We start from the raw sequence: 24,405 nt of genomic DNA on the forward strand, positions 1-24,405 counted from the left end.
AGCTTAGCTTAGCTGTGTTACATTAATATAAGCAGCCAAAATCCATCTCATACATGCTTCGCATCTAGCCACGAAGGGTCTTGCTCAGTGGTAGCGAGCTAGAATATTTTGCCTAGAAAATCAAACACACCCTTCGGATAAGCCTTCACTACCACGTTTTTATTGAGGAGCATAATCTCACGCCTATTTCCGACGTCTTACAAATGCCATGTTGGCACCACTTCCCATAACTCCGTAAATATAAATAATAACATCACAGTTAGAACCTTATTATTAAGATCCTTATGAGGACAGAGAGATGATAGTGCTAACATATCACAATTAGTTATCGATCAGGTTTAACATTAGTTTGTTGAGTAGACGAGAAGGGATAGCTGTTGCTCATGACTCATGAGGGATGCAATTCACAGGTAGCGCAGGATCTTGGAAACCATCTAGCTAGGGCATGCATTCAGCGGGCGACTGATACTGAGCGATAAAAAAGCTGGCTGGCCCCGACGCAGCGCAGCACGCAAGAGTGATGCTAGTGAAACTGAAATGCACACACACCGTACACGCAGCTTGCCAGGCAAGGCCCAGCCAACAGCGGACCATAGATAGGGGTTGGCATACATATATTTATTATATATATAAGCATACAGTGATCTGTGTGCAGTGTCGACGGCTACTCAGTGGCACTGCTGCTCATCATCAGGTCCTTCGTTCGTTCGTTTTGGAGACGAACAAGATGAGCTTCTTCTCCGGCAGCAGCAAGTACGCATCAAACACAAGCAGATGTTAGTTTATTCTTCCTCTCTTTCAACCGGTTGTTCTGATGATGGTTGTTGTCGTCCCTGGCGGCGATGGATTGCATATGCGCTTTGCAGGAACCACCTGAGGACATTCAGGGCAAAGAAGAGCTTGTCACCCAGGAACAAGGTAAGCTGTGCCTATTGGCGTGGTTCTCATCATGTCAATGTCGACGCGACTTGATGACTAGCATTGCTTGATGAACTATTCCATTCTTGATGATGTTGTCCATCATGAGTTTATTCCATGATTACTCCATCCTTTTATTAGTTTACAAGGGATAGGGTTGAGGTGATAGGCCAAGCTTTTTGTGGTTGTAGCCGTTAGAGCGTTGAACTCCAGAGGTCGTTAAAAACCCCGCCCGATCTGGATTTGAAGTGCAGCACCCTCTAAATGTGATACCCTGGCGAAATCTTCTCTGGTGGTCTCTATTATTTTTGGATTAAGGTAATAGTGCGGCAACCAATTTTATTTCACAAACTAAATAAAAAAAAGGCTAAGGGGTTAGAAAGGTAGGGTGCTTTGGCCAGATTTTTCCCTTTTGGTTTTCTTGCTTTCTGCTTTTATTAATTCTCGCTCTCTTTTAATAACGTGCAAATCCCTCGCTTTAATTTTCTTAAAAAATAAAGAAAATAGAAAATGATGCACATACGTGCTGCACCCTATATGTTCTGGTCATGTTATAACAGGATATCAGTAGATGAGAATTTTGAGCTACGGTCAATTGATGGAATACCTTTTCTTACCCATGGAGCGATGTTTGCATGATGATCATTGTTTCCCTTGAAATGATAATGTTTTGCATATAGTGGTAGCTCTAACTTTTTTTTTACGATAGAAGAAGCTTTATCAATAATAAATTAAAGTTATGGCTATGTAACAAATAAACCAATACACGTTTCCTCAAAAAACAAACCAATAAACGCTGCAATCATGAGAAATCAGTTAGAGCTGCATCGCCTGTGATTTCACCTCGTAAATTATTGCCCGTTCCTTTGCTTTCCAAATGATCTTTTTAAGCAGGAACTGAAACCGTGCACCTTAATTTAATTTTCTTTCACTTTTGTCCTGTCATGCATAGATTGATTCCTTGAAACGCATTTAGCTAGCTACGGTTCTTACAACGCCAAATAAAACTCTCAGAAAAGCTGTTTACAGGGGTTAATTAAATTGGAGCCAGCTAACAAATATAGTAGCATTATACTTGGGGACCACATCCAAATTGTAGGCTGTCAGATCTGAGCTTAGGAAAAACAAGACTTTACATTACAACTAAGAGTTGTATCAGGAGCGGATCCAAAGGGCTTCCCTCATGCATCACCATCACCGTAGCGTGCTGCTCTAATAAGACTGCCCACAACCTATGAATTTGTCGATGATGAAAGAAGATGGCACACATGCTCATGCACGTTATTGATGTCACGATGCGTTGTGCAGCAACAAGAGTTTTGAGCATCGGTGTTCACTGCATGCGCATTAGTGTTTCTGGCATCGAGCACAACGTGGGTAATCTAAACTCTATGTGTGCATCCATCTTTGTCATATATAGCTCTGTTAGTACAAGGAGTCTACCGGTTAGTGTCCTTGTGGCGTGTCTTGTCTAACAAAAATTTGAAGCACATGTCTAGACGTACGCGTAGAAAAAATAGAAACGGAGAATAAAGGCGTTTTCTATTGGCAGAGCTGATACCTAGTAGACTAGGAATATAATCTACGTTATAGGATTCGAAGCGTTTTAACATGTCTATATGTTAGCTTAAGCTGGCATGCTAAGATCTACTAGCAAACTGAAAATCTACGTTACACGATTTGAAGTCCCACTTTATTATATTTATATGTAGTTCAAGCTAGTATGCCCGCTAGCCTGCGTTACTACTACCCGAAAGGATGGTACATATGTGGGCCATGGACCATCCTATGTTTGGCCCAAGGCCCATATCCCCCTCTCTTCTCTTGATTTTAAGCTCTTATTAAAATGGAAATTAATAGCCATACTTATGACATGTGAAAAGACTATAATAGCTTCAAAGATCTAAAAACCTTAAAATAGAGAGGGGGAAAGTCGATGATTTGGTGTATTTTCTTCCCAAATTTGTATTGCTTCTGGCGTCAACCAATGTTGAAAGACTGTTTATTTTCTACAAAACACGACAGTAGTCACGAGTAAATTTAGAAATACGATGACACGTGAGATATTATTTTGGATGAAATAAGTATATAGCCACATTCATTAATCTCGCATCACGTTGTTTTTTTCACTACTATTATATACCATGCATGCCATCTCGATCTTTATGCTCGATTCTTGTATGCTGAAAGTTAATTTGTGATTGTTTCCAGGGTACGCAGTTGAGGAAGCTCATTGACTCCACTCTCGGCAGCGGCAACCTGCGAGAGGCAGTCCGCCTGCCCACTGGGGAAGATCTCAACGAGTGGCTGGCTGTCAACAGTAAATCAAATCCCTCGTGATCCTCAATTTCAGTTCTTAAATCTCCCATGCTCAAATTCAAAGCCCTTGATGGTCACGTTCGTTGGCCTACTTGATGGATTGAAGGCACTGCAGTTTCTGCTTCGAGTGTCTAATGAACTTGCATTGCTTTCTGATGGCAGCTGTTGACTTCTTCAACCACATAAACGTCCTGTACAGCACCCTGGTGGAGTTCTGCACTCCACATACCTGCCCAGTCATGGCAGCTGGACCAAAGTACAGTATCACAAATGAAACAAATACTGTCACACTGCAAATTTAAACTGTCTGATGAAAATGCAATGAAATCTCCACAGGTACGAGTACAGGTGGGCCGATGGAGTCAATGTCAAGGTGCCCATCAAGGTGTCTGCACCCAAGTACGTGGACTACCTGATGGACTGGATAGAAATCCAGCTGGATGATGAAGACATATTCCCTCAACAGCTTGGTAATTTCTCTCTTAATTTGTCCGTCGTCGCAAAGTGCAACACACTGGAAACTGTACTACTTGGGTTTGAGATCTTATTTTTGCCTGACCAATTACCATTTGTGTTGCTGACGCTGAACAGGAGCTCCTTTCCCTCCCAACTTCCTTGACGTTGTCAAGACGATCTTCAAACGCCTCTTCAGGGTGTATGCGCACATATACCACTCCCACTTTCAGATGATCGTCAAGCTCAAGGAAGAGGCACATCTCAACACCTGCTTCAAGCACTTCGTGTTCTTCGCACTGGTAATTTTTTTATCCAATTGTTGTCAAATTAAATTTTCAAGTCATTCGATAATAATATATGAAGCACTCAACTTTTCTTTCAAGCAGATAACATACTATAAACGATTTAGTACTCAGTTTTATTCAAACAAGAATTCACTTCCCAATCAGTTATAAATGAGGAGAGTAGTACCCTTTTTTAACTCAATTTGTTTGACTTCTTGCATTTTTATGCTGTTGGTGGTCTGCCTATTTCCTCTGAAGAAAATTATCCTTTCAACATTCCTGCTTTATATATGGTGTCATTTACGTATGTTTAATGATGTTACTATTTTTTCCTGCAGGAATTCAACCTGATCGAGAGCACAGAGCTGACTCCTCTCAGGGAGCTGATCGAGCCCCTGAAAGTTCAGTACTAAACCGGCAGAGACAGACTTTGATTAGGCGGCCAAGTGTGGAGATAATTTCTCTTATTTTATCAGTTTTGGCTGGCCTCTCCTGCTGTCCAATTTAGTGTTCATTTGGTTTTGGATGGAACACCTCCATTTAAACATTTGGTATCAGACGTTGGCAACTCAGATGATTTCCGTATCAGTCGTTTGATCTCTGCTTGTTCTGTTACTTGATCCGGTTTTTAAAGAGTTTGATCCAAAGATGTGCCTCTCGGTTTAGTGCCATACCGCTGCTCATTGTAGTGTATGATTTTGGCCCAGAATGATGCTAGTGTCAGCTTCGATTTTTTTTATAAAGAGAGAGCTATTTATTATTTAGAAGAAAAGTTAAAATTATTTTTTAGATTTTTATATAATAAAGTGTAAAAACCTTGAGCTCCTTAAGACCCGAGTGGAGTTGAAGTTTGTCTCAATGCGCGCGCTCTTTCTCTCTCTCTCTCTCTCCCCCATATATACTATGAGAAGTTTTATTAATTCTTTTCTGAAACATCTTCAGCATGATCCAAAGCAAAACAAAACAAAAAAAGGCAATAAATTGTTTCACCAGTGATATTATTGACATCAACCATCAGTGGACTCTGGTTCATCAAAAGTGCTCCTGAATGGAGTGCCTAGAAAGAACATTATCTGCAGAAGAGGGGTGAGACAGGGTGATCCCCTGTCACCTTACTATTTGTACTGGCTGCTGATTTGCTGCAATCCATCTCGAATAATGCCAAGGACATGAGTCTCATTAATCTGCCTATCCCCTTGAACTGCATCAATGACTTCCAATAATTCAGAATGCTGATGACACCTTTGATCATAATGGAAGGTGATGCTAGGCAGCTGTTCTTCCTCAAGTCCATTCTCTTGTCCTTCCACAACTCAACTGGCCTCCAAGTTAACTTCAACAAATCATTCCTTGTCCCAATCAACATTGAGGAATAGAAGGTGACTCACTTAGCTAATACCTTTGGCTGTGAAATTGGGAAGTTTCCATTCACCTAGTTGGGACTGCCTCTCGAAATCACCAGACCAAAAGTGGAAATGTGAGAGGCGACTGGTTGCCACATCCTCCCTCCTTTCACAAGCAGGAAGATTGAAAATCACAAATGTTGTGTTGTCTGCTCTACCAACATTTCATATGTGTGCTTTAACTCTGCCCAAAGGGGTGATTAAGCAAATTGATAAATTCAGGAAACACTGTCTTTAGAGAGGAGCAGACATTAATTCCAAAAAACCACCAAAGGCAGCCTGGGGAATGGTGTGTGCCACCAAAGAAGAAGGGAGTCATTGATCTCAACAGGCATAATGAGGCTCTACTTCTAAAATATCTAGGCAATTTTTTAACAGACAAGATATTCCATGGGTCAACCTAATCTGGGAAAAGCACTATTGCAACAATAGATTACCAAATCACACTAGAAAAGGACCATTCTGGTGGAGAGACATCCTAAAGCTTCTCCAAAGTTATAAAGAGATAGCAATTGTGAAAATTCAAAGAGGGGACACTTGCCTCCTATGGTCCGATAACTGGATTAACAATCCTCTCAGAAGGCAATTCCCTAAACTGTTCTCCTTTGCTAAAAAGGACCACATCACTATTCAAGAATGGGTAAATCAGCAACAACCTCTTGAATTGTTCAATCTACCACTGTCAATTGAAGCATTTTCTCAGCTACAGGATCTTGACAACATTAGGCAAGGGATACAAATCAGTGATTAGCCTGATATCTGGTCAACCATTTGGGGAAACTTTTCTGCTTCAAAAGCATACAAGCATAATTCAAGTGATATTAGTCAAGTGCCCTGGTCTTCAAATGGTTATGGAGAACCTGCTGCCAACCGAAGCACAAAGTATTCTTCTGGCTCTTATTAAAAGATAGGCTGAGAACTAGAAATATTTTGAGCAGGAAGAGAATGCAATTACCATCCACTGATTGTGTCCTCTGTTAGGGCTCAATAGAGGAGACAATGGAGCATCTTTTCCTAAGCTGCCCCTTCTCGGTGCTTTGTTGGGGAAGGATCGGCATTGATATGCAATATTAGACAGTCATCTTGCAAGCAATCCAGCATATTAGATTGCAGGCCAACCATAATTTCTTCATGATAACTGCCATTCTAATGTGTTGGGTTATATGGAACATTCGAAATGATGCAATCTTTCAAGGAATTCAGCCACAAGTTGACAGTGTGAAATTGGCAGGAACGGGATACCCTTTGGGGCGCCCGGTTACGTGTTTATATAGGTAGGAAAAGCCCCTACCGTGGCATGTACAACAACCTGCCTACAATCTAGATTACATCTTGTGTTACAAGTATTAGCTAGTCTATCCTAACAACCAGCTATCGGAAGATATCAACTAGTTTAACATCCTCCCTCAATCTCAGCCACTAATAAGGTTGAGATTGCATCTAAACTTACGAAACTTGGTCACCGGCAAGGATTTGGTAAACCCATCAGCTAGCTGATCTTCTGAAGAAATAAACCGAATATCCAATAACTTCTGCGCTACCCTTTCTCTCACAAAGTGAAAATCAATTTCAATATGCTTCGTTCGGGAATGGAAGACTGGATTAGCTGATAAATACTTTGCTCCAAGATTATCATACCACAACCGAGCTACTCTTGCATGAGGGACACAAAGTTCAGCCAACAATTTTTGCACCCACATCACTTCTGCTGTCGCATTGGCCAGCGCCTTATACTCGGCCTCTGTTGACGAACGAGAAACAGTGGCTTGTTTTCGTGCCGTCCAGGAGATTAGATTCTCACCAAGAAAGACAGCAAAATCTCCTGTAGAGCGTCGATCATCAACATCACCTGCCCAATCTGCATCTGAGAATGCGCTGACAATCCTGCATTTTGACTTCCGAATTCGTAGACCAAACTTACTTGTCCCTTGTATATATCTCAAAATATGTTTAACAGCACTAAGATGTGTTGTTGTAGGCGCATGCAAGAATTGACATACCTTGTACACTGCAAAACTAATGTCGGGTCTGGTCAGGGTAAGATACTGCAAGGCACCAACCAAACTCCTATACCGTGTACAGTCTTCTTCACCAAGTTTATCACTATCAGTTATGCTGATCTTTTGCGTACTTGGAAGAGGAGTATGAACTGGCTTGCTTTTGCTCATTCCTGACCGAACCAAGATATCATTTGCATACTTTCCCTGGGACAGCACCAACCCATTGGAGTCTCTCTTGACTTCAATTCCAAGAAAATAATGAAGATCACCCAAATCTTTCAATGCGAAATCTTTCTGAAGATCCGAGAGCAATACCTTGGTTGCTTCCAGAGAAGAACTAGCCACAATGATGTCATCCACATAAACCAAGACAAATATAGTGTGGCCACCCTTATTATAATAAAACAAGGAAGTATCTGCCTTTGACGACTTAAACCCCAAAGAAATGAGCTTAGAACATAGCCTTGCATACCAAGCTCTGGGAGCTTGTTTAAGTCCATATAGTGCCTTTTCCAATTTGCAAACATAGCCTGGATGCGACTTGCTAACATAACCTGGAGGTTGATCCATGTAAACCTCTTCATCTAACACACCATGTAAGAAGGCATTTTGTACATCTAGCTGACGCAACAACCAACCATTTGAAACAGCTATTGAAAGAATAAGACGTATTGTTGCTGCCTTTACAACAGGACTAAAGGTATCTTCATAATCTATTCCATACCTTTGCTTGAACCCTTTGGCCACCAGTCGAGCTTTGTATCGATCAACCGAGCCATCAGCTCTGCGTTTAACTTTGTACACCCATTTGCATCCAATGATGTTCTTCCCCCTAGGCCGAGGTACAAGCTTCCAGGTCTGATTGCGCAGCAAAGCATCATGTTCAACATTCATAGCTTCAAACCATTTTGGATCACTTAGTGTTTTCAACTGTTGTGGGTTCTGTGTCTGTAGTATTAGCAAGCATTCCCTACCTTACTGTACCATCAGTGTAGATTTTGGGTTTGATGATCCCGCTCTGTAAACGTGTAGCCGGTCTAGCCGGTCTTGGGTTCTCGGGCTCTGTAGAGAACTCGGGAGAGGCCGCACTGGAGGACGTCGTACCGGATCTGGGAGCTGCCGCAGTCGATCCTTGTGGATCTGCCTCGGTTGCAGCCGCTGTGTCTTCCCCTGGATCGGATGCGGTGAGCACACGCTGCTCTGACGAAGGAGGGAGAGTCGGCGCAGCCACTGAAGATCCAGAAGAGCGAATCCGCTCCTCGCCCCGGCACTCAGAGTCGCTGCGCCCGCCTGAAGCCCCTACAGGCACCGATCCCGAAGACGATCTGGGACCAGGTGCTGCACCGACTCCAGGTGAATCCACCTCGGATCGCCCGCTGTTCCCGCTGGTCCGACACTCGTGAGTATGAGCGCCAAAACCGGATGTGGACCTGAAAGCAATATCATTTTGCAGCGAATTTTTTTCTGGTACTCCTTCATGTCCTGCACAACTTGTAGACAGGTCAGTAGGTTCAGGAGGACACATATTATGGCCACAGTCATTAGCACCCCTATGATCATGTAAATGCATGGGAAGAAGAAGGAGTTCAGCTCGAAGTTGTGCTCCTGCATTTGGATGAAGTGATGAGAAAGGAAAAACAGACTCATCAAAAACAACATCTCTTGATATGTAAACACGTCCTTCCTTTGGATCAAGGCACTTAAAACCTTTATGCATGTGACTGAACCCGAGGAAGACACATTGCTTAGAGCGAAACTCAAGTTTTCTTGTATTGAAGGGTCTAAGATTTGGCCAACATGCACAACCGAAAACACGGAGGTCAGTATATTCAGGATCTTTGCCAAGAAGACGAAAGAATGGTGTTTGATTATTGATGATTCTGGAAGGGAGTCGGTTGATGAGATAAACAACATGAATGAAGGCTTCTCCCCAAAATTTGAGCGGCATGCTAGCTTGGGAAAGGAGCATGAGTCCGACCTCTACGATATGCCTGTGCTTGCGCTCAGCAGCTCCGTTCTGCTGGTGTGCGTGAGGACAGGATACACGGTGTGTGATTCCAACACGCTGAAAGAAGGAATTAAGGGATTGATATTCCCCACCCCAATCAGTTTGTACTGATAGGATTTTGCGATTGTGTTGTCTTTCAACCATACTCTGAAAATCATGAAAAACTTGGAAGACCTCAGATTTATTTCGCAAGAGGTAAAGCCAGACAAACTTACTGTGATCATCTATGAAACTCACATAATAATTCTGCCGTCCAACAGAAGTTGGAGCCGGCCCCCATACATCGGAAAAGATTAAATCAAACGGCCTAGCTGAAATGCTTGTAGACCGAGGATAAGGCAATTGATGAGCTTTGCCTTGCTGACATGCGTTACACACATGACTTTTATTCATGTCTTTGACAAAAGAAAGCTTGTGGCGACTAAGAACACTATCTACTACTTGAGATGAAGCGTGCCCTAGCCTATTGTGCCACAGCGAGGTCGTCGGCCTGACAGCACCGAGGACTTGTTTATTTGGCGGGGATTTATTCGAAGATGATCGCAGTGGGTAGAGGCCTCCTTCACACCTGCCTCTGAGGAGCATTTTCCTCGTCTCCTCCTCCTTTACCGCGAAATAACGTGGATGAAATTCAACAAACACGTTATTATCATTGGTGAAACGATGAACAGAAAGTAAATTCTTTCTACTTTTTGGAACGTGAAGGATGTTATTCAATCTAAGATGAGTAACAGGGGTGCATAATGTGTTGTGTCCAATGTGTGTGATCTCCATACCTGAACCATTTGCAGCATGCACCTGTTCTCCACCATGATATTTATCACGGAAGCTCAGGCGCTCAAGATCACCCGTGATATGATCGGTAGCGCCCGTGTCCATGTACCAATTTGTGTCGACTCCGTATGACGAGGTCGTTGCAGCCGACGCAGACTTCTGCGGAGGTCCATTGTAGTTGGAGTCGAATCGCTTGAAGCAGCGATGTGCCGGATGACCCTCCTTGCCACATATCTGGCAGAAGATCCCTGGCTAGAACGAGCCGCGGTTAGCACCATTGTTGCCGCCGCCACGAGTGAAACCTCCGCGATTTCCACGACCACCGTTGCGGCCGCTGCCGCCACGTCCTCCTCTGTAGGAGTTACCTCCACCACTCTTGCCTTTGGTGGCGAGGTTAGCGGAGGACTGATTGCCTCCATTGCGCATCTCCAAGCGCTGTTCATGAGCTATCAGCTGGGTGTGTAGCTCGTTGACGGTGATGGGCTCAACTCGTGCAGCCACCGCCGACACGATTGAATCAAAATCTTGATCCAACCCCGTCAGCACGTAGGACACAAATTCCTCATCTTGAAGCTTGCGGCTAGCCGCCGCCATCTCATCTGCTAAACTTTTGATCTTTGTAAAGTACTCACTAATATTAGATGTACCTTTAGTAGCAGATGTAAGCGCCATGCGCGTGCTGATGATCTTGGCGCGAGATTGCGACGCGAAAAGCGCCTCAATCGCTGCCCAAGCGCCCTTGGCCGTGGTCTCTGTGTTGACATGGCCAAGGATCTCCTTGGAGAGATTGGTGAGGAGATAGCTGAGGACGATCTGCTCCTTTGCCACCCAGGCACCAAATTCAGGGTTGGCCACCGGCACCTCATCTTCATCTCCAGGCTTCTTCTTGGGTAAGTACCGAGCCGGCGGCTCAGTATTGGTTTCGAGCCAATCAGCAAGTTGGGCTCCCCTCAGCGCCGCTAGTACTTGTGCTTTCCAAGATTGGTGGTTTGTGCGGTTCAGTTTTTCTGAGACCGGCGGCAAGAATGTGGTCAGGGAAAGAGCAGCTGAGAGCGCGGAGGAGGAGGCAGCGAAAGCCATGGTAGATTTCCGTTGGGAGATAGACTCTAGATACCATGTGAAATTGGCAGGAACGGGATACCCTTTGGGGCGCCCGGTTACGTGTTTATATAGGTAGGAAAAGCCCCTACCGTGGCATGTACAACAACCTGCCTACAATCTAGATTACATCTTGTGTTACAAGTTACTTGAGTTACAAGTATTAGCTAGTCTATCCTAACAACCAGCTATCGGAAGATATCAACTAGTTTAACAGACAGAGTTTTTGAGCTATTCAGCAAAGAAGTCAGAATCCTCTCCCTACGGGTCAAGGCAAGACACAGTGCAACTTTTGACCTATGGATAGAAAATCTATTGTAATTTGCCTTTGCTTTTTGATCTTTTTTCACTCTTTCTTTGTTTCTTAGATTTGTTCCTGCTTCCTGCTCAGCTTGTTGCCTTTGTATATGAACTGTATATGAACTTCAGCTTTCAATTCAATAAATTTCCTATAGGGGCTTTTGCCCCTCCAGTTTGGTCAAAAAAAGTAAAGAGATACCAAACAGAGCTATATAAAATGTACGGACAAGCTTTGTCCCAAGGGACTGCTGACATTAGAATGAGAAGTACTGAGCCACAAAACATGGCTTATAATGTCTATTTCCTAAAATTGTTTTAATACAGATTTAGTAGACACCTTAAGTCTTCATTAATTGTCTCTAGAAAAACCCAAAAAGTTTCTGATCTCTAGTAATCAAACACAAAACCTATCTCTTAGCATCAGCACTTCTTTACCACTACACCAAACAAATATTTGTGTCTATATATAATATGCCATTGTTTTATATCAACATTGCTTAATCTTATATTGAATATTTTGGCTACTAAGTGAACTCAAATGAAAATACTTTTAGCTACAAAGTTTTAAATCTTACCTAGCACTATAACTTTTGTATAGGACGTCTCTCCATCCGAGATTGTTTGAAAAATTCAAAAAATTGAATATCAAAATATGTAAATTTAAAACCAATATTGAAGACTCTAAATGACTCCAAATAAAAAACTTATCAGCAACAAATATGTAGCTCTCCACTACAATTTTGATATTAACTTTGTGAGCATTTGAGATCGTTTAAGAATTCTAAATTTTGAATTTCAAAATCTATCAACTTAGAACATATATTTGAGACTATAAATGATTTCAAATAAAAAACCGTTCACCTACAAAGTTGTAGACTGTATTAATAAGTATAACTTTCTCTGAGCGTATGGATACCGATGTAACTTTCACCTAGGAGTACTCTAAAGTATTGGTTGTCATGGGAAAGCGAAGTGAACTAGCAAAGAATCAAGAATGTCTAAGGACAGGAAAGACGAAATGTATTTGGTGGGTAGAGAGAGGGATTCCTTATATAACTAGATAATCAAGGATCAGCCTCACTTAACTTTCTACTTCGGAACAACAGTTCCTCTTCGATCCTTGAGAGAGGGGTTGAGAAAACGGTGGTTGGACTAAGGCCATCGAAAGCCCTACGAGAACACCAATCCATGGTGGATTACAAATACCTGGCATAGATATCATCTCAAGGCTACCATAAGTATCCGTGGGAATGGACGTAAACTTAGGTAAACACTAGCCTAGACACTACATCTATGCTAACACTTACTACTGTAATTCAACATTAAAACTAGATCACTCGGTGCAAGCGGAGAACCTGTAAGTAAAGTAAATATTGAATTGATAAAATAGAAAAGCTAGAGATACCATAGTAATATTCTAGATGTTGCTTGAAGACCAACTACACGTACCCAAGTACAAGGTTAAGGAGGACTCGATAGGCCCGGGTCCTCCCTAGCTCTCTCCTCACCTCTCTTCCTATTTCTAGATACTAAAATTGGATGAGAGACATCCAAAGGGATACTACTACTATACATATGATGAAGAGAGTGGAAGGAGCCTAAGGCGGTTTGGTGGGGGGACCCTTAGGTCGGCAAACCTATGTAGGGTCACCTGAGGCCACCTTGGCACATTTGTTGTCGGTCTTGAGATGGTGTTAGTATTGATCATTGGTTCCCCTTTCCTTGGGCCTCTAGTGTGACCAATGCTTCTCTTGGGCTTCTTGTTGTGTGGAGAGGCTTTGGACCAATTTTGATGGTCGCTAGACATAGGTCTAGGTTGCCCAACCCTAATTAGGGTCACCCAACCTCTCTCTATGTCCACTTTCCAGCCCAGCCCATGTTGTAATTTTTCAAAAGGAGTAACTTTATCGTCCACTCTAAATTGGGTGAACCGAAGCTCGATTTCATGTGTGTTGGGGAGCTCTTTGGTGTAGTGTAGTCAAAATGGGCATTTGATGAAGTTTTTTTACCATGTCTATTGGCACCTTGTTCCTACACTCACATAGACATCAAAACTTGTGGAAATTCTTAGAAGTGTGACTATGGTTTATGTCATTTATATTACCAATTAAACATAAGTTGTTGGTATGGAACGAGGTATTAGTGACCATCAATAGTTGTGAAACTTGTCTTTTCCTCGTATTCTTGTTTCATCCAGATTTGATGGTCTCCGAATAAACAATCGAGGAGACAAAGCATTTCGCAACCCACGGCTGCATCCACGAAGTTGTCGATTCTAGGTAGTAGGAAGTTGTCCCTCAAGCATACCTTGTTTAGGCAGGTGATCTCCACGCACATTTGGCACTTTCTGTTTTTCTTTTTGATGAGGACCACGTTGGAGAGCCATGAGAGTACTACACCGAGCGAATGACCCCCCGCATCTAGCAGCCGCTAGCCTTCTGCCTTCACCACCTGCGCTCTTTCTTATGACATTTTGAGGAGTTTTTTGCTTGATCAGGGGAAGGCGGTAAGTTGGGTCGACATCAAGCCAGTGCTCAACCAAACCTATCGATGCCACGAAGGTCGTCTGCTTTCCAATGAAAAATATTGTTGTTTTGTTTTAAGAAGGCGACAAAATTGCCCTCGGTTTTGGGATAGAGGGTTTTCTTAGAACAATGGGATCTTCTTGGTCCCTTTGACCGTTAGGACCTTTCGTTTTGCTGGTCTTATCTTCTTTTGGCTTTGTTTTTGGTCCTTTAAGAGGTTGTGGACATTTTGTTGGCCTAGCGTTGTCTTGGTCGCTAAACCATTGGTCTATATGACTAACAAGGAATGGATTTGTGTTTGATAAATATCCATAAAAAAACTCTTTTACAGGTCCTATTGAGGGAAGCACACTGGCTTCATTTCTCGATCCACTTACAGTGACATGAGAAAAAAAGGAGTTGATGTTGGAGACATGTAGAGAATTAATATGGTTATGGTTATGTTTGCGTCCTTTGGATGACCATTTATTTCAAGATTTAAGTTATTAGGCGGATTTTTTATGTAACTGTGGTTCGATCGGCTGTGGTTAATTTGTAACAATTTGGTCTGATTTCTCTGTTTAGAGACTGAGAAGCCATATAATTTCTCAATTATTAAAGGAACACCAAATTCTTCAAAAAAAAAAAAAAGGAACACCAACGCAAAGTAGGCAAAAGCGCTCCCCCTCCCTGCGCTTTCTTGTGAAGATATTTAGCGTAGATATTTGGAGCAGCGTAGTGGTCCGGGACCTCGAGAGCACTAGCAAGTACTAGTATTTATTTTTGCAGTCGCTTTTAATAATAATAAAAAGCGGTGAGCGATGGAGATGTTTTTTTTTTGGTGTCTGAGATAGGGGCGATCGCTGTCTTGGAAAATGGAATCGAGTTGACCGATCATGTGAAGCAACAAGGGACCCGACGACGAGCCAGGGCGAACCACTTGCTTGTGTTAGGAATCGAGCAGAGACAGAGAGACTCCCGGCAAGTGCCCACCACGGCAGCCGGCGCCAACAGATAGGTGCCACCACGGCACCCTGTTTTTCTTTTGTTTACGCCGACGTTTTGCACTGCCTGAAAGCGACAAGCCGTTAACCCATCAGATTCATCTGCCCATCCGCTGGGTCCTGGTCCCTTGCTTGCAATTGGAGAATTTTACTAGCGTTTGGGATGTATAAGTGCGAGCCTTTATCTATCGTATACTTTTACTAGTCTAAGAGTATACTATGAATTATTGTCATCGGAGGAATCGGCGGATCGTCCTCTGCTCTGCTCTGCTCTGCTCTGCTCTTATCCACTCGCCTCGCCTACCTTCCTCTTCCTCCGCCCCACCCCACCTTGACTCCTCTCACTCACCACTCTTGCCCCCTTCGCCGTCTGGAACCCTCCCGGCTCTCTTTCTGCAACTGCAACCCCCCGGCAAAGGACCTCTCGACCCTGGCTCGTCGCCGTCCGTCCGACGACCAGACCAACCAAGGTAACAATCCCCTACACCACCCGTTTCCTTCCTCCTGTGTCCGGCGTGCTTCCGCCGTGTCCCCGGCAATCCTTTGTGCTCTACAACTAAACCACTTGTGTCTCAAGATCCGCGCCCCAGCATCTTGTTCTGTTCCTGTCGCGACTCCTCCGGCATAGCATAGCGCGGTTTTACTTTGCTGCAGGAACAAGAAGAAGAAGAAACAGCGGGGTTTTGGTGGTTTCCGATTATGCACTGCATACAACCCTCGATTCATGCCATGTCCATGAATCGCCCGGCCCTTCGATTTCCTCTTAACCTGCCATGTGCAGTGCAGTCTCGGAGCTTCTACTCGATCGTTAGTACAAACACACACTCGGCACCGGCACGGCAGCGGCACTGCCCCTGTCTACATCATTCGAGGACGACTCCTTATCCAATCCAACCACACCTAACTCAAATGCTCAGCCTGCTTCACTTTTTAGGAGGACTAGCACCAGTTTTCATCTATTTATTTATTTATACATAGGATGATAAGCACAACCGCCACTTTTCCTTTTTTTTTTCCTTCTTTTCTCTTCCTTCTTTGCCGCAATCAGTACACACATAGGTACACGCTTCCCAACAACTCTAAAATCTTCCATATCTGCAACTCAAACAAACCTGCTGCAACCACAGATACATGTTTCATGGCTTCCCTTTCATCAGACATAGATTTTTGTTCCCCAATCTGTATGCAAAGGGTATTCCTTTTGTTGCTAATTCTTTTTACTGAATATATACTACTATGTATATCTCTCTTCTTTTGTTTTTGCACTTTCAGTTGTCTGGTACTTCTTTTTTTTGTTCAGGCAACAAGCAATTTTCTCATTATTTGGTTATAGAAAAAAAAAGTGAATTTTCCTTTTAATTGTACTACTTGATTGTGTAAGATTGTTGCCTGAGAAATCCGTCACCTGACATATAGCAACTCCTTTTTGTTTTGTGCAGAGGTTGATTAGGCTACTCCTACTCTCCGAGTGAAGGAGGAAAGCACATAGACATGGCCCTCAGGACCCTGCACCTTCCATCCAAACTGGCAAGGCCAAACAGCCACAGCTTCAGTCCATCGTCCTCGCCTCCTCACCAGCCAAAGCTTCCTCCAGGACCCGGCCCACAACAACAAACAAGAGTTGCCACTGCCACGAAGCAGCAGCAGCAGCAGCTCTGTAAGAGGAGTACACCGTTGCTGAAGGTGAAATGCAGGGCCAATCTGCACGACTGCATGGACGACGAGATTGTTGACACTCCGAAAGACCAGACCACCGAGATCCCCATCGTCGCGTACCCATCGGTCGTCTTCCCGGGCGCCACGCTCCAGCTGCAGGCGTTCGAGTTCAGGCACCGCATCATGATGCACACCCTGCTCCAGCAGGGCCTCAGGTTCGGGGTCCTCTGCTCGGCGGGCAAGACCGGGACCGGGAGGATGGCGGACGTGGGGTGCGTCGTCCACGTCGTCGAGTGCGAGAGGCTCACCGACGACCGCTTCTTCCTCACCTGCGTCGGCAAAGACCGCTTCCGGGTCATCGACATCGTCAGGACGAAGCCCTACGTTGTTGCAAGGATCCAGGTGCTGCTGAGTGACCGCCACCACTCTGTGCCACTGCCACAGGGTGACTTGGGTAGCCTGATGCAGCAGGTGGAACAGCAAGTCAAGAATGTGGCCATGCTCTCGGAGAAGCTGAACAGGAAACCGTTGCCGTATCGTCAGGGCGATCAGCTCCACAGGCTGCATACCGCTGCCTCGCTCTCGTTCCTCGTCGCACGCTTGTTCATCGATGATCGCCTGGAGCAGCAGACGCTGCTGCAGATGGACGACACCGGGCAGCGGCTGGTGCGGGAGGGGATGTACCTGGAGCGCAGGAGCAAGTACCTGGCGGCCATAGCAGCGATCAAGGACGCCTTTCAGCACTTGTCCTGCAACGAGATGTAGATTACCGACCTGTATATGTACATTTTGAAGGTGTAGAACTACTGCAGTACTGCTAGATAAGAAGAGCAATAAGCAGTCAGGCTATGTCATGGTGATAGAGGGTTCCTTTTGGTATTGCTTCAGCTGTCAACTTCTGTTGCTGCTGTGTGTGTCTGTATAATAATAGTGTGTACATTCTTGCATGGCCTTTCTGTGCCGCCACTTTTTGCTGCTATTCTAGATGTGTGTTTCAGAGGGTTTTTCTTTTTTTTTTTCTGATAAGGGAAGATTTTAAAATTCAAGACAGTTACATTGAGTTGATACAGCTGCAACCTCTGCATATCAGTGTACACAGACTACAAAGTTTAACACAAAAGCACATAACATTCTTATAGTAATCAATTCAAAGACTAGATTACCGATTTCAAAAAAAAAAGACTAGATTACCACCCTATGCTTGGGAAAAACACGAGATTCAAATTTTATTTACAAGACAAGCATTACTGGTTAACAATAACTTTAGATATACTCCCTCGGTCTCTAAAAACTTAAACTCCTAAAATCCGTGTTAGTCAAATTTGAATCCGTGTTAGTTAAACTTTTTTTTTAACTTTGACTAACTTTATAGAAAAAACATCAATATGACATAAAATGAGTATTTTATGAAAATATATTTTATGATAAATCTAATGGTATTAATTTGTTAATATAAATATTAGCGTTTTTTTCTAGAAATTTGATCAAAATTTTAAAAGTTTGACTTAGGACAACTCTAAAAGTTAAAGCTTTGAGAGACAGAGCGAGTAATGATCTATATGGGCCATTACGTCAGTAGCATGACTAGTGACATGAGCTGCCTGGGCCTGTAACAGTCAATGCAACCGTTTTGGAGCTTTTGCTCTTCATACTTTCCTTGGAAAATAATGTTGGCCCATGGGCCTCTCTCGGCTTTCTGGTGCATCTTTCGCCTGTTATAGCCTGTTTCCCGTGCAAGATCAGCAGAAATCTATCAGTAAGCCTTTCATTGAAATTTACCAGGTCTAGCATTACATTCCTTATCCAGCCTCGTACTACGTCGCAAATGAACCAGATGAAGGCAGTCCACGGTCATCTGTTAGCTAAAGTTGCGGTAAAAAGGGAAAACTAGTGCATTCATAAGGCAGCTTCAGACCTTCACTAACCTTTTGCTATGGTATTTTCTCATGGCTGTGGAAATGCTCTTGTCAACCGAAGCATAGGGTTTTCTTCTGGATTTTTCTAAAGGATTGTATTAGCACAAGAAATTTGTTGAAAAGGGGGAATATGGAGTTGTAGTCTTACGCTTGCGTTCTTTGCTCTAATGATCATGGAGAGTCTCTGGACCAGCTCTTTCTTCAATGTCCTTTTGCTCTTGCCTGCTGGAACTTTGTTAATATCCACTTTGACAGTAATATTCAATTCTTCATTCAGTCATACATGTGCTCACAACCTTTAAACACCAGCTGAGAGTTCCTTTCTTCATGGAGATTATTAACTTCTCTGCTGGAGTATTTGGCTAGTTCGTAATGATGCCATCTTCCAAAGAATTGTGCCCACGGTGGAGCAAGCCAAGTGCGTCTTTAGGAAGGAGTTTGCCATGGTTCTCCATGCATCTGGCAAAGCAGAAATACTTCCCCCTTAATAGTCTAAGGTTAGAAGCTCGGTTGTAATCTTTCTGATTTTCTGTCTCTCTTCCTTTTGTTTCTTAACTTCGTTCTTTTTGTACTTCCGTTTTTACTCTTTTTAAAAGTCCAGTAGGGGTGTTTTTACCCGTCCTGTTTTCCTAAATAAACATGAAAACCCCGTACAAACATATACCTAGAAGTTCCAAAATTTCTGAAGCGATGCATATCCAGTTATCCACAGTGCATCTATAGATGTAGAATGTTGCAAAAGTTGCCACCGCAACCTGCCAAAGTATACCGAGTAATTTTATGCTATCACAAGGAGCTGGGCAAAGAAGTCAATAAATTAACAAAAGAAGAGGAGCTCGGATCTGTAAAATCACAAGAAGCTAAGAGAGGCAAGGGGCAGCTTGCTTCGTGTTTCCATTTCACTGGCCAGGCGGCCTGATTGCTTATGCAGTCATGCAAACTTGATTAAGCTATTCATAGCTCTTCAATTTGTCTCCTCTATTAATATATTTGCCTGGCAGAAATCCTGTCAACAATTTTCGAAAAAAAAGAGCTTTTCAACTTGCTTAGGATAATGAATGGGGGAAGATGCCTCTCCGACAACGACATCTCTGGATGCTATTTATGCTTATGATGATGGTGCATCAGTGCTGACTCACGTGGCAACATCACAAGGATGGTTCAAGAAACATGCATGATAGATTCAGGCAAGCTTACCTTGCTTACCTCATATGCTTTTCTGTTCACTACTCCGTGGTCAATAGGCCTTCAGCGAATCATTGATTGCTCACTCTGTCACTCAGCTTTTAGAAGAGATTAACTTTGCTTTCACCCATCCAAAGGTTAGTCTGACCTTCTTCACTGGTCTGTCATCAGCACTCATTGCTTATGGTTTCTGTCGATTTCATGGGCAGGGCAGGGCAGCCTACCTCAGCTAATCCTAACCTTGTGATGTCAACCGATGTTTCTGATCGAGAAAACAACCGGCATTGCTGGTCTCTGCAAGTTGGTGTGCGAGCACTGAGAGAAGGGAGAAAAACATATCTAATTTCAGAAGGCAATGTATACAATGTATTATTGACCGAAACACAATTAACACTATTGTGTTTCAGTCAATAATAGTATACGCGCAGTGCTTTAGAAGGACAGCTACTTGCCACAAGATGGTGTCACTCATTGCTCATGCTGAATTGTTCCAAGAAACATATATATGTCAAAAGAAAATATTAAACTCCATCTGTTAGCTGTCTACCTTACAGACTTTTTCACTGAACGTGCTTCTGATTTTTGTTCTGGTTTCATCAGTACAAGCCTCTTGTGATTCAGCTTCTGTACTTGCTGCAAGGTTGTACTACACTTGCCTTAACCACACCGCAAATGACAAAACGGTGCAATTTGCAGGTTTTTAAATCCAGATCAATCGATGAGGGAAGGAAAGTACTAGTATCTCTTTGTTCCTTTCGGAAAAAAAGGAAGTACTATCTCTTTCCTCTTTCAGGTACTTGCAGAATACGCCCTACAAACAATGGGCACGTCCACATCTCCAACGTCAAGATATAAAATTGCTGCTCTGAACCAAATTCCATTTTTATTATTGAGGTACAAGGGATTTGATAGGGGTATATTCCTGCCCCACTACGTCACCACAAGAATCTCGAATAATTTAGTTTGTTGCTTACACTGAGGTGATGAGGTCTTGTGTGCCAACCTTGCATTCGCCCAACGCAACATGGAGACTATTATATGGAAATTGTTTGTATGGTTTTCATAGACGTGGTCCCGGGTTACAAGTGGACAGGAGCTCCCTTGCTGCCAAGGCTCCAGTGACATGGATGATTGTGAGGAGTGGAAGAAAAATGCGAGGCGGTTACTGTCTGTGGTCTAATTTAATTGTGTGATGTTGTCTCAATGCTTAGGATATGGACAAGGACATGTTTTGTTTAATCACAGTACCATTATTGCGTCTAAGTTCGACGAATCATTGCACTGGATTGTGTTCTTACTACGGCAGTAGTGCAGTACAGCTCCAAAATTTTCCCCTTGAATTTGGATAGCATGGAGACTGAGTTCAATCGAAGTCTGAACATGGGGAGCTGAGGTAGACAACAGGTTTGATAGAAACAGGAGATGATAAATTCAGATCAACGTAAAGTGCAGTGCAAGTTAATGCAAAGCATTCACGCCGAAAGATTCAATAAGTAACCTGCAATGAAGGTGCATAGTTTAGAAGGCACTGAAATGATCAAGACTGAAGAGTCAAAGATATCACTGTCACTTGGTTCTTTTTAACTGCATAAGTTGCGAAGTATCCCTACTTTGGGATTGGCAATATGAGAACAGGCAACTAATCTGAAAATTTAAAGCTTACGCTACGCCAAATGTGCTGAGATTGCATACAATTTGTCAGAATCTAAATTAGATCTACGCAACCTCCTGCAGATCATACATTGGAAAGCATTGTTTATATACAATTTATAAGAATCTAAATCAGATCTATGTAACCTCATGCAAATCATAAAAAGGAAAGCATCGTTTATTTGTCAACTACTTACACCAGAGTTTTTTTTTTTTTTTTTGAAGCGGCCGGCAGGAGTTCTGCCCGGCATATATTAACAGAGAAGTACACCAAAAAATGAGTTAGGCCTTGTTTAGTTCCAAAAAATTTTGCAAAATCGACACTGTAGCACTTTCGTTTGCATTTGACAAAAATTGTCCAATCATGGACTAACTAGGCTCAAAAGATTCGTCTCGTCAATTTCGACCAAACTGTGCAATTAGTTTTTATTTTCATCTATATTTAATACTTCATGCATGCGTCTAAAGATTCGATGTGACGGGGAATCTGAAAAATTTTGCAAATTTTTTTGAGAACTAAACAAGGCCTTAAAACACAAGCAAATAACATATTTTGCACTGATATCTAGAAGAGGACACTCGAAATAAAACAGGTCAAGCTAGCATGTTACTGTGGCTTATTTATCATATCACAAGGAAAAGAGTGATAGACTGATAGGTCAACAACCTCCAAGTGGAATTATAAAAAGGAAGAGGTGGAGCCGCTGAAAGCTGCGAAAATATTTACCATTTTTTTTGTGCAATGAGCTCGAATGATTATTATCACCATCAGAATTTGTATAATTACATGCAATTTCCATATTAGTCACCAATCAATAGACACGACCATCTTCAATTTTTTTTGGACTATTAAATTGCATCCACTGATCGGTTCAAGCCAAAACCTTACTTAATGGAGAACATGAGCAATTCGCTTTATATTACCCCCCCCCCCCCCCCCCCCCCCCTCACATGAGGCTTCCTCAAGTCTCCGATGTCAAATAGGAATAAGCAACAGTTGATATCATATTAAGTTCTATGCATCGACCACTTCATATTAAAACATGGGCGAGATCACCCATGCAGTTTGCTTTGCTTGCCTTGTGTTTGAGGCCTGTCTAAGCCTTATCTTCGTCCCGGTTTGCTGCATTGCTGCAGCCTCAGCTGTAAATTGTATTTTATCTAAAATCTCTCTTTCCTGTCTTAATTGAAAGAGAAAGCTCCTAGTATTTTACTTAAAAAATGAAACTCAATGAAAAAATTGAGAGGACGATAAGAAGGGAATTGGAGTTAGGCATATAGATAAAATTGCTGGCTAGATTAGTGATAACTACCATAGCATCCATCATAATACAACAAAGGAATTGCTATCTCAGTACTGTATCCAGTGTGTCCAAGACACAGGACTAATATAAAAGACATGCTGCCGTCTGAATAGTATTGCACTACTGCTTGTGTGCATCTTCCATGACAATTTTACCATCACCATCCGTACAGTTTCACAATTGAATAAGTATATTAGTGGAGTTGTAAGCATTCCAGAAAGCAAAAAATTGTCCAGCTTGCTGAATTTGTGCCTATGACAGGAACCAATCAGCCTGCAATTACCTTCTGCAAACACTGAAAGAGTCCAGCTGTATGGCCTTTCATGGAAAACAAGCGTTGTTTGAAAACTTCAAACGCACACATTTGGGTTTGCCGCGCGCACTTGCACAGTTGCATTTGCATACCAACAAGAAGCATAATGCTATTTTTATTTTCAAATATCCAATGTGTGCTCTTATTTGTGTATCCAAAAATTATTAAGAAGAAAGCAGAAAATTTCAGGCTTGCAAGTCACACCTCTGAATAGTGCATTGTATTTTAATTTAATTCTGGGGTCTGGACATATCCAATAATCAGCAAGAATACAGAGAGAATCAACTAAAATACGCATCGCAGTTTTCAGGATGAACATCTGTCGACCGCTGATAGATCCAAGTGAGCTCATCCGACCTGTCAGCAAGAAGTAAACAAAGAGCAATCGCTGAAGGCAGCAGCAGTATGAGCAAGCATTTGCAGGGCAGGGCAGGGATGGGATGGTGTCCCCACATCAGGCCACATGCACCTGTGATGGTGTCATTTGGATCCCAATCATTTGAGATTTAGTATGGATCCAAGCAACAAGTAACATAGGCGTACCAACTAACGAGTAGTGGCCGTTCCTGTCGCCCTCCAACAAAACTCTTAATCCCTGTACCGAAATGCTGTGACAGCCGCCCTTCTCCGGCTCCCATCCAATGGGGGAGGCAATTCCACCATTAAACTGCTTCGGCATTACTGTCTCAATGTTTCCCAGCAACCGTGATGTCTCAAAGATAGATGTAAATATACAATTGTCACCAAACCAAGGGTTGAATGAACCGAGTCATATCCGAGTCAAGAGCAATGCTCCATATTATAAGAAAGAGGGGAGTTCAAAGCTTGAGATTCCGTTAAACAATAGACAGTTTGAGTATCAGAACGTTAGTAGTAAAATAAAAATGGAACTGAATCATAATGAGAACACTCTCCTTGCCCCCAAAAAAAGAAAAAGAAAAGAAAAACGAGAACACTCAGAAATTTCCGGTCATGGTTCAATTTTGTCTATCAAAATTGCCTCTCTTTTTTCTCCATTAGATTCTTATAAGACTATGTTTAGGCCCTGTTTGGTATGGCTCCATTTTGCTAAAGAAACTTTTTTTTGCTTCAGCTCTATCGGTGGAGTTGAAGCCATTTTGGTAAATCTTTTGTCAAAACAGTTCTACATATAAAACTTCTTAAAATATGCTCTCAAAGAACCCCATGTATGACCTACTGCGACAAGGTGAAGTCGGGTGAAGCTATTATTTTTTTTACTCCATCTCATCTTAAATCTCCATAAGAGCACGATTTAAACGACTTCTTGCACAAAGCCGTTTTGTTTTACCCCG

General features: G+C 42.7%; 3 protein-coding genes across 4 annotated transcripts; 2 read left to right on the top strand and 1 right to left on the bottom strand.

The window, feature by feature from the left end:
* On the top strand, positions 728-4,390 carry LOC8080421 (MOB kinase activator-like 1A). Its single transcript, XM_002465103.2, has 7 exons — positions 728-753; positions 867-918; positions 3,130-3,238; positions 3,400-3,493; positions 3,574-3,707; positions 3,829-3,992; positions 4,316-4,390. Exons 1-7 carry the CDS (start codon positions 728-730, stop codon positions 4,388-4,390), a joined length of 654 nt encoding a protein of 217 aa, XP_002465148.2.
* On the bottom strand, positions 10,415-11,242 carry LOC110432372 (uncharacterized PE-PGRS family protein PE_PGRS20-like). Its single transcript, XM_021452637.1, has one exon. It carries the CDS (start codon positions 11,240-11,242, stop codon positions 10,415-10,417), a length of 828 nt encoding a protein of 275 aa, XP_021308312.1.
* LOC8080422 lies at positions 15,248-17,789 on the top strand. Of its 2 annotated transcripts, none has more exons than XM_002465104.2 (2): positions 15,248-15,538; positions 16,508-17,789. In XM_002465104.2, exon 2 carries the CDS (start codon positions 16,560-16,562, stop codon positions 17,487-17,489), a length of 930 nt encoding a protein of 309 aa, XP_002465149.1. In that variant the 5' UTR covers positions 15,248-15,538; positions 16,508-16,559; the 3' UTR covers positions 17,490-17,789. The 2 variants fall into 2 exon arrangements, with proteins under 2 accessions (XP_002465149.1, XP_021312319.1); XM_021456644.1 differs by lacking the exon at positions 15,248-15,538 and adding an exon at positions 15,885-16,260.

The sequence above is a fragment of the Sorghum bicolor genome, chromosome 1, assembly GCF_000003195.3.
Source record: "Sorghum bicolor cultivar BTx623 chromosome 1, Sorghum_bicolor_NCBIv3, whole genome shotgun sequence".
Classification (NCBI taxonomy): Eukaryota; Viridiplantae; Streptophyta; class Magnoliopsida; order Poales; family Poaceae; genus Sorghum; species Sorghum bicolor.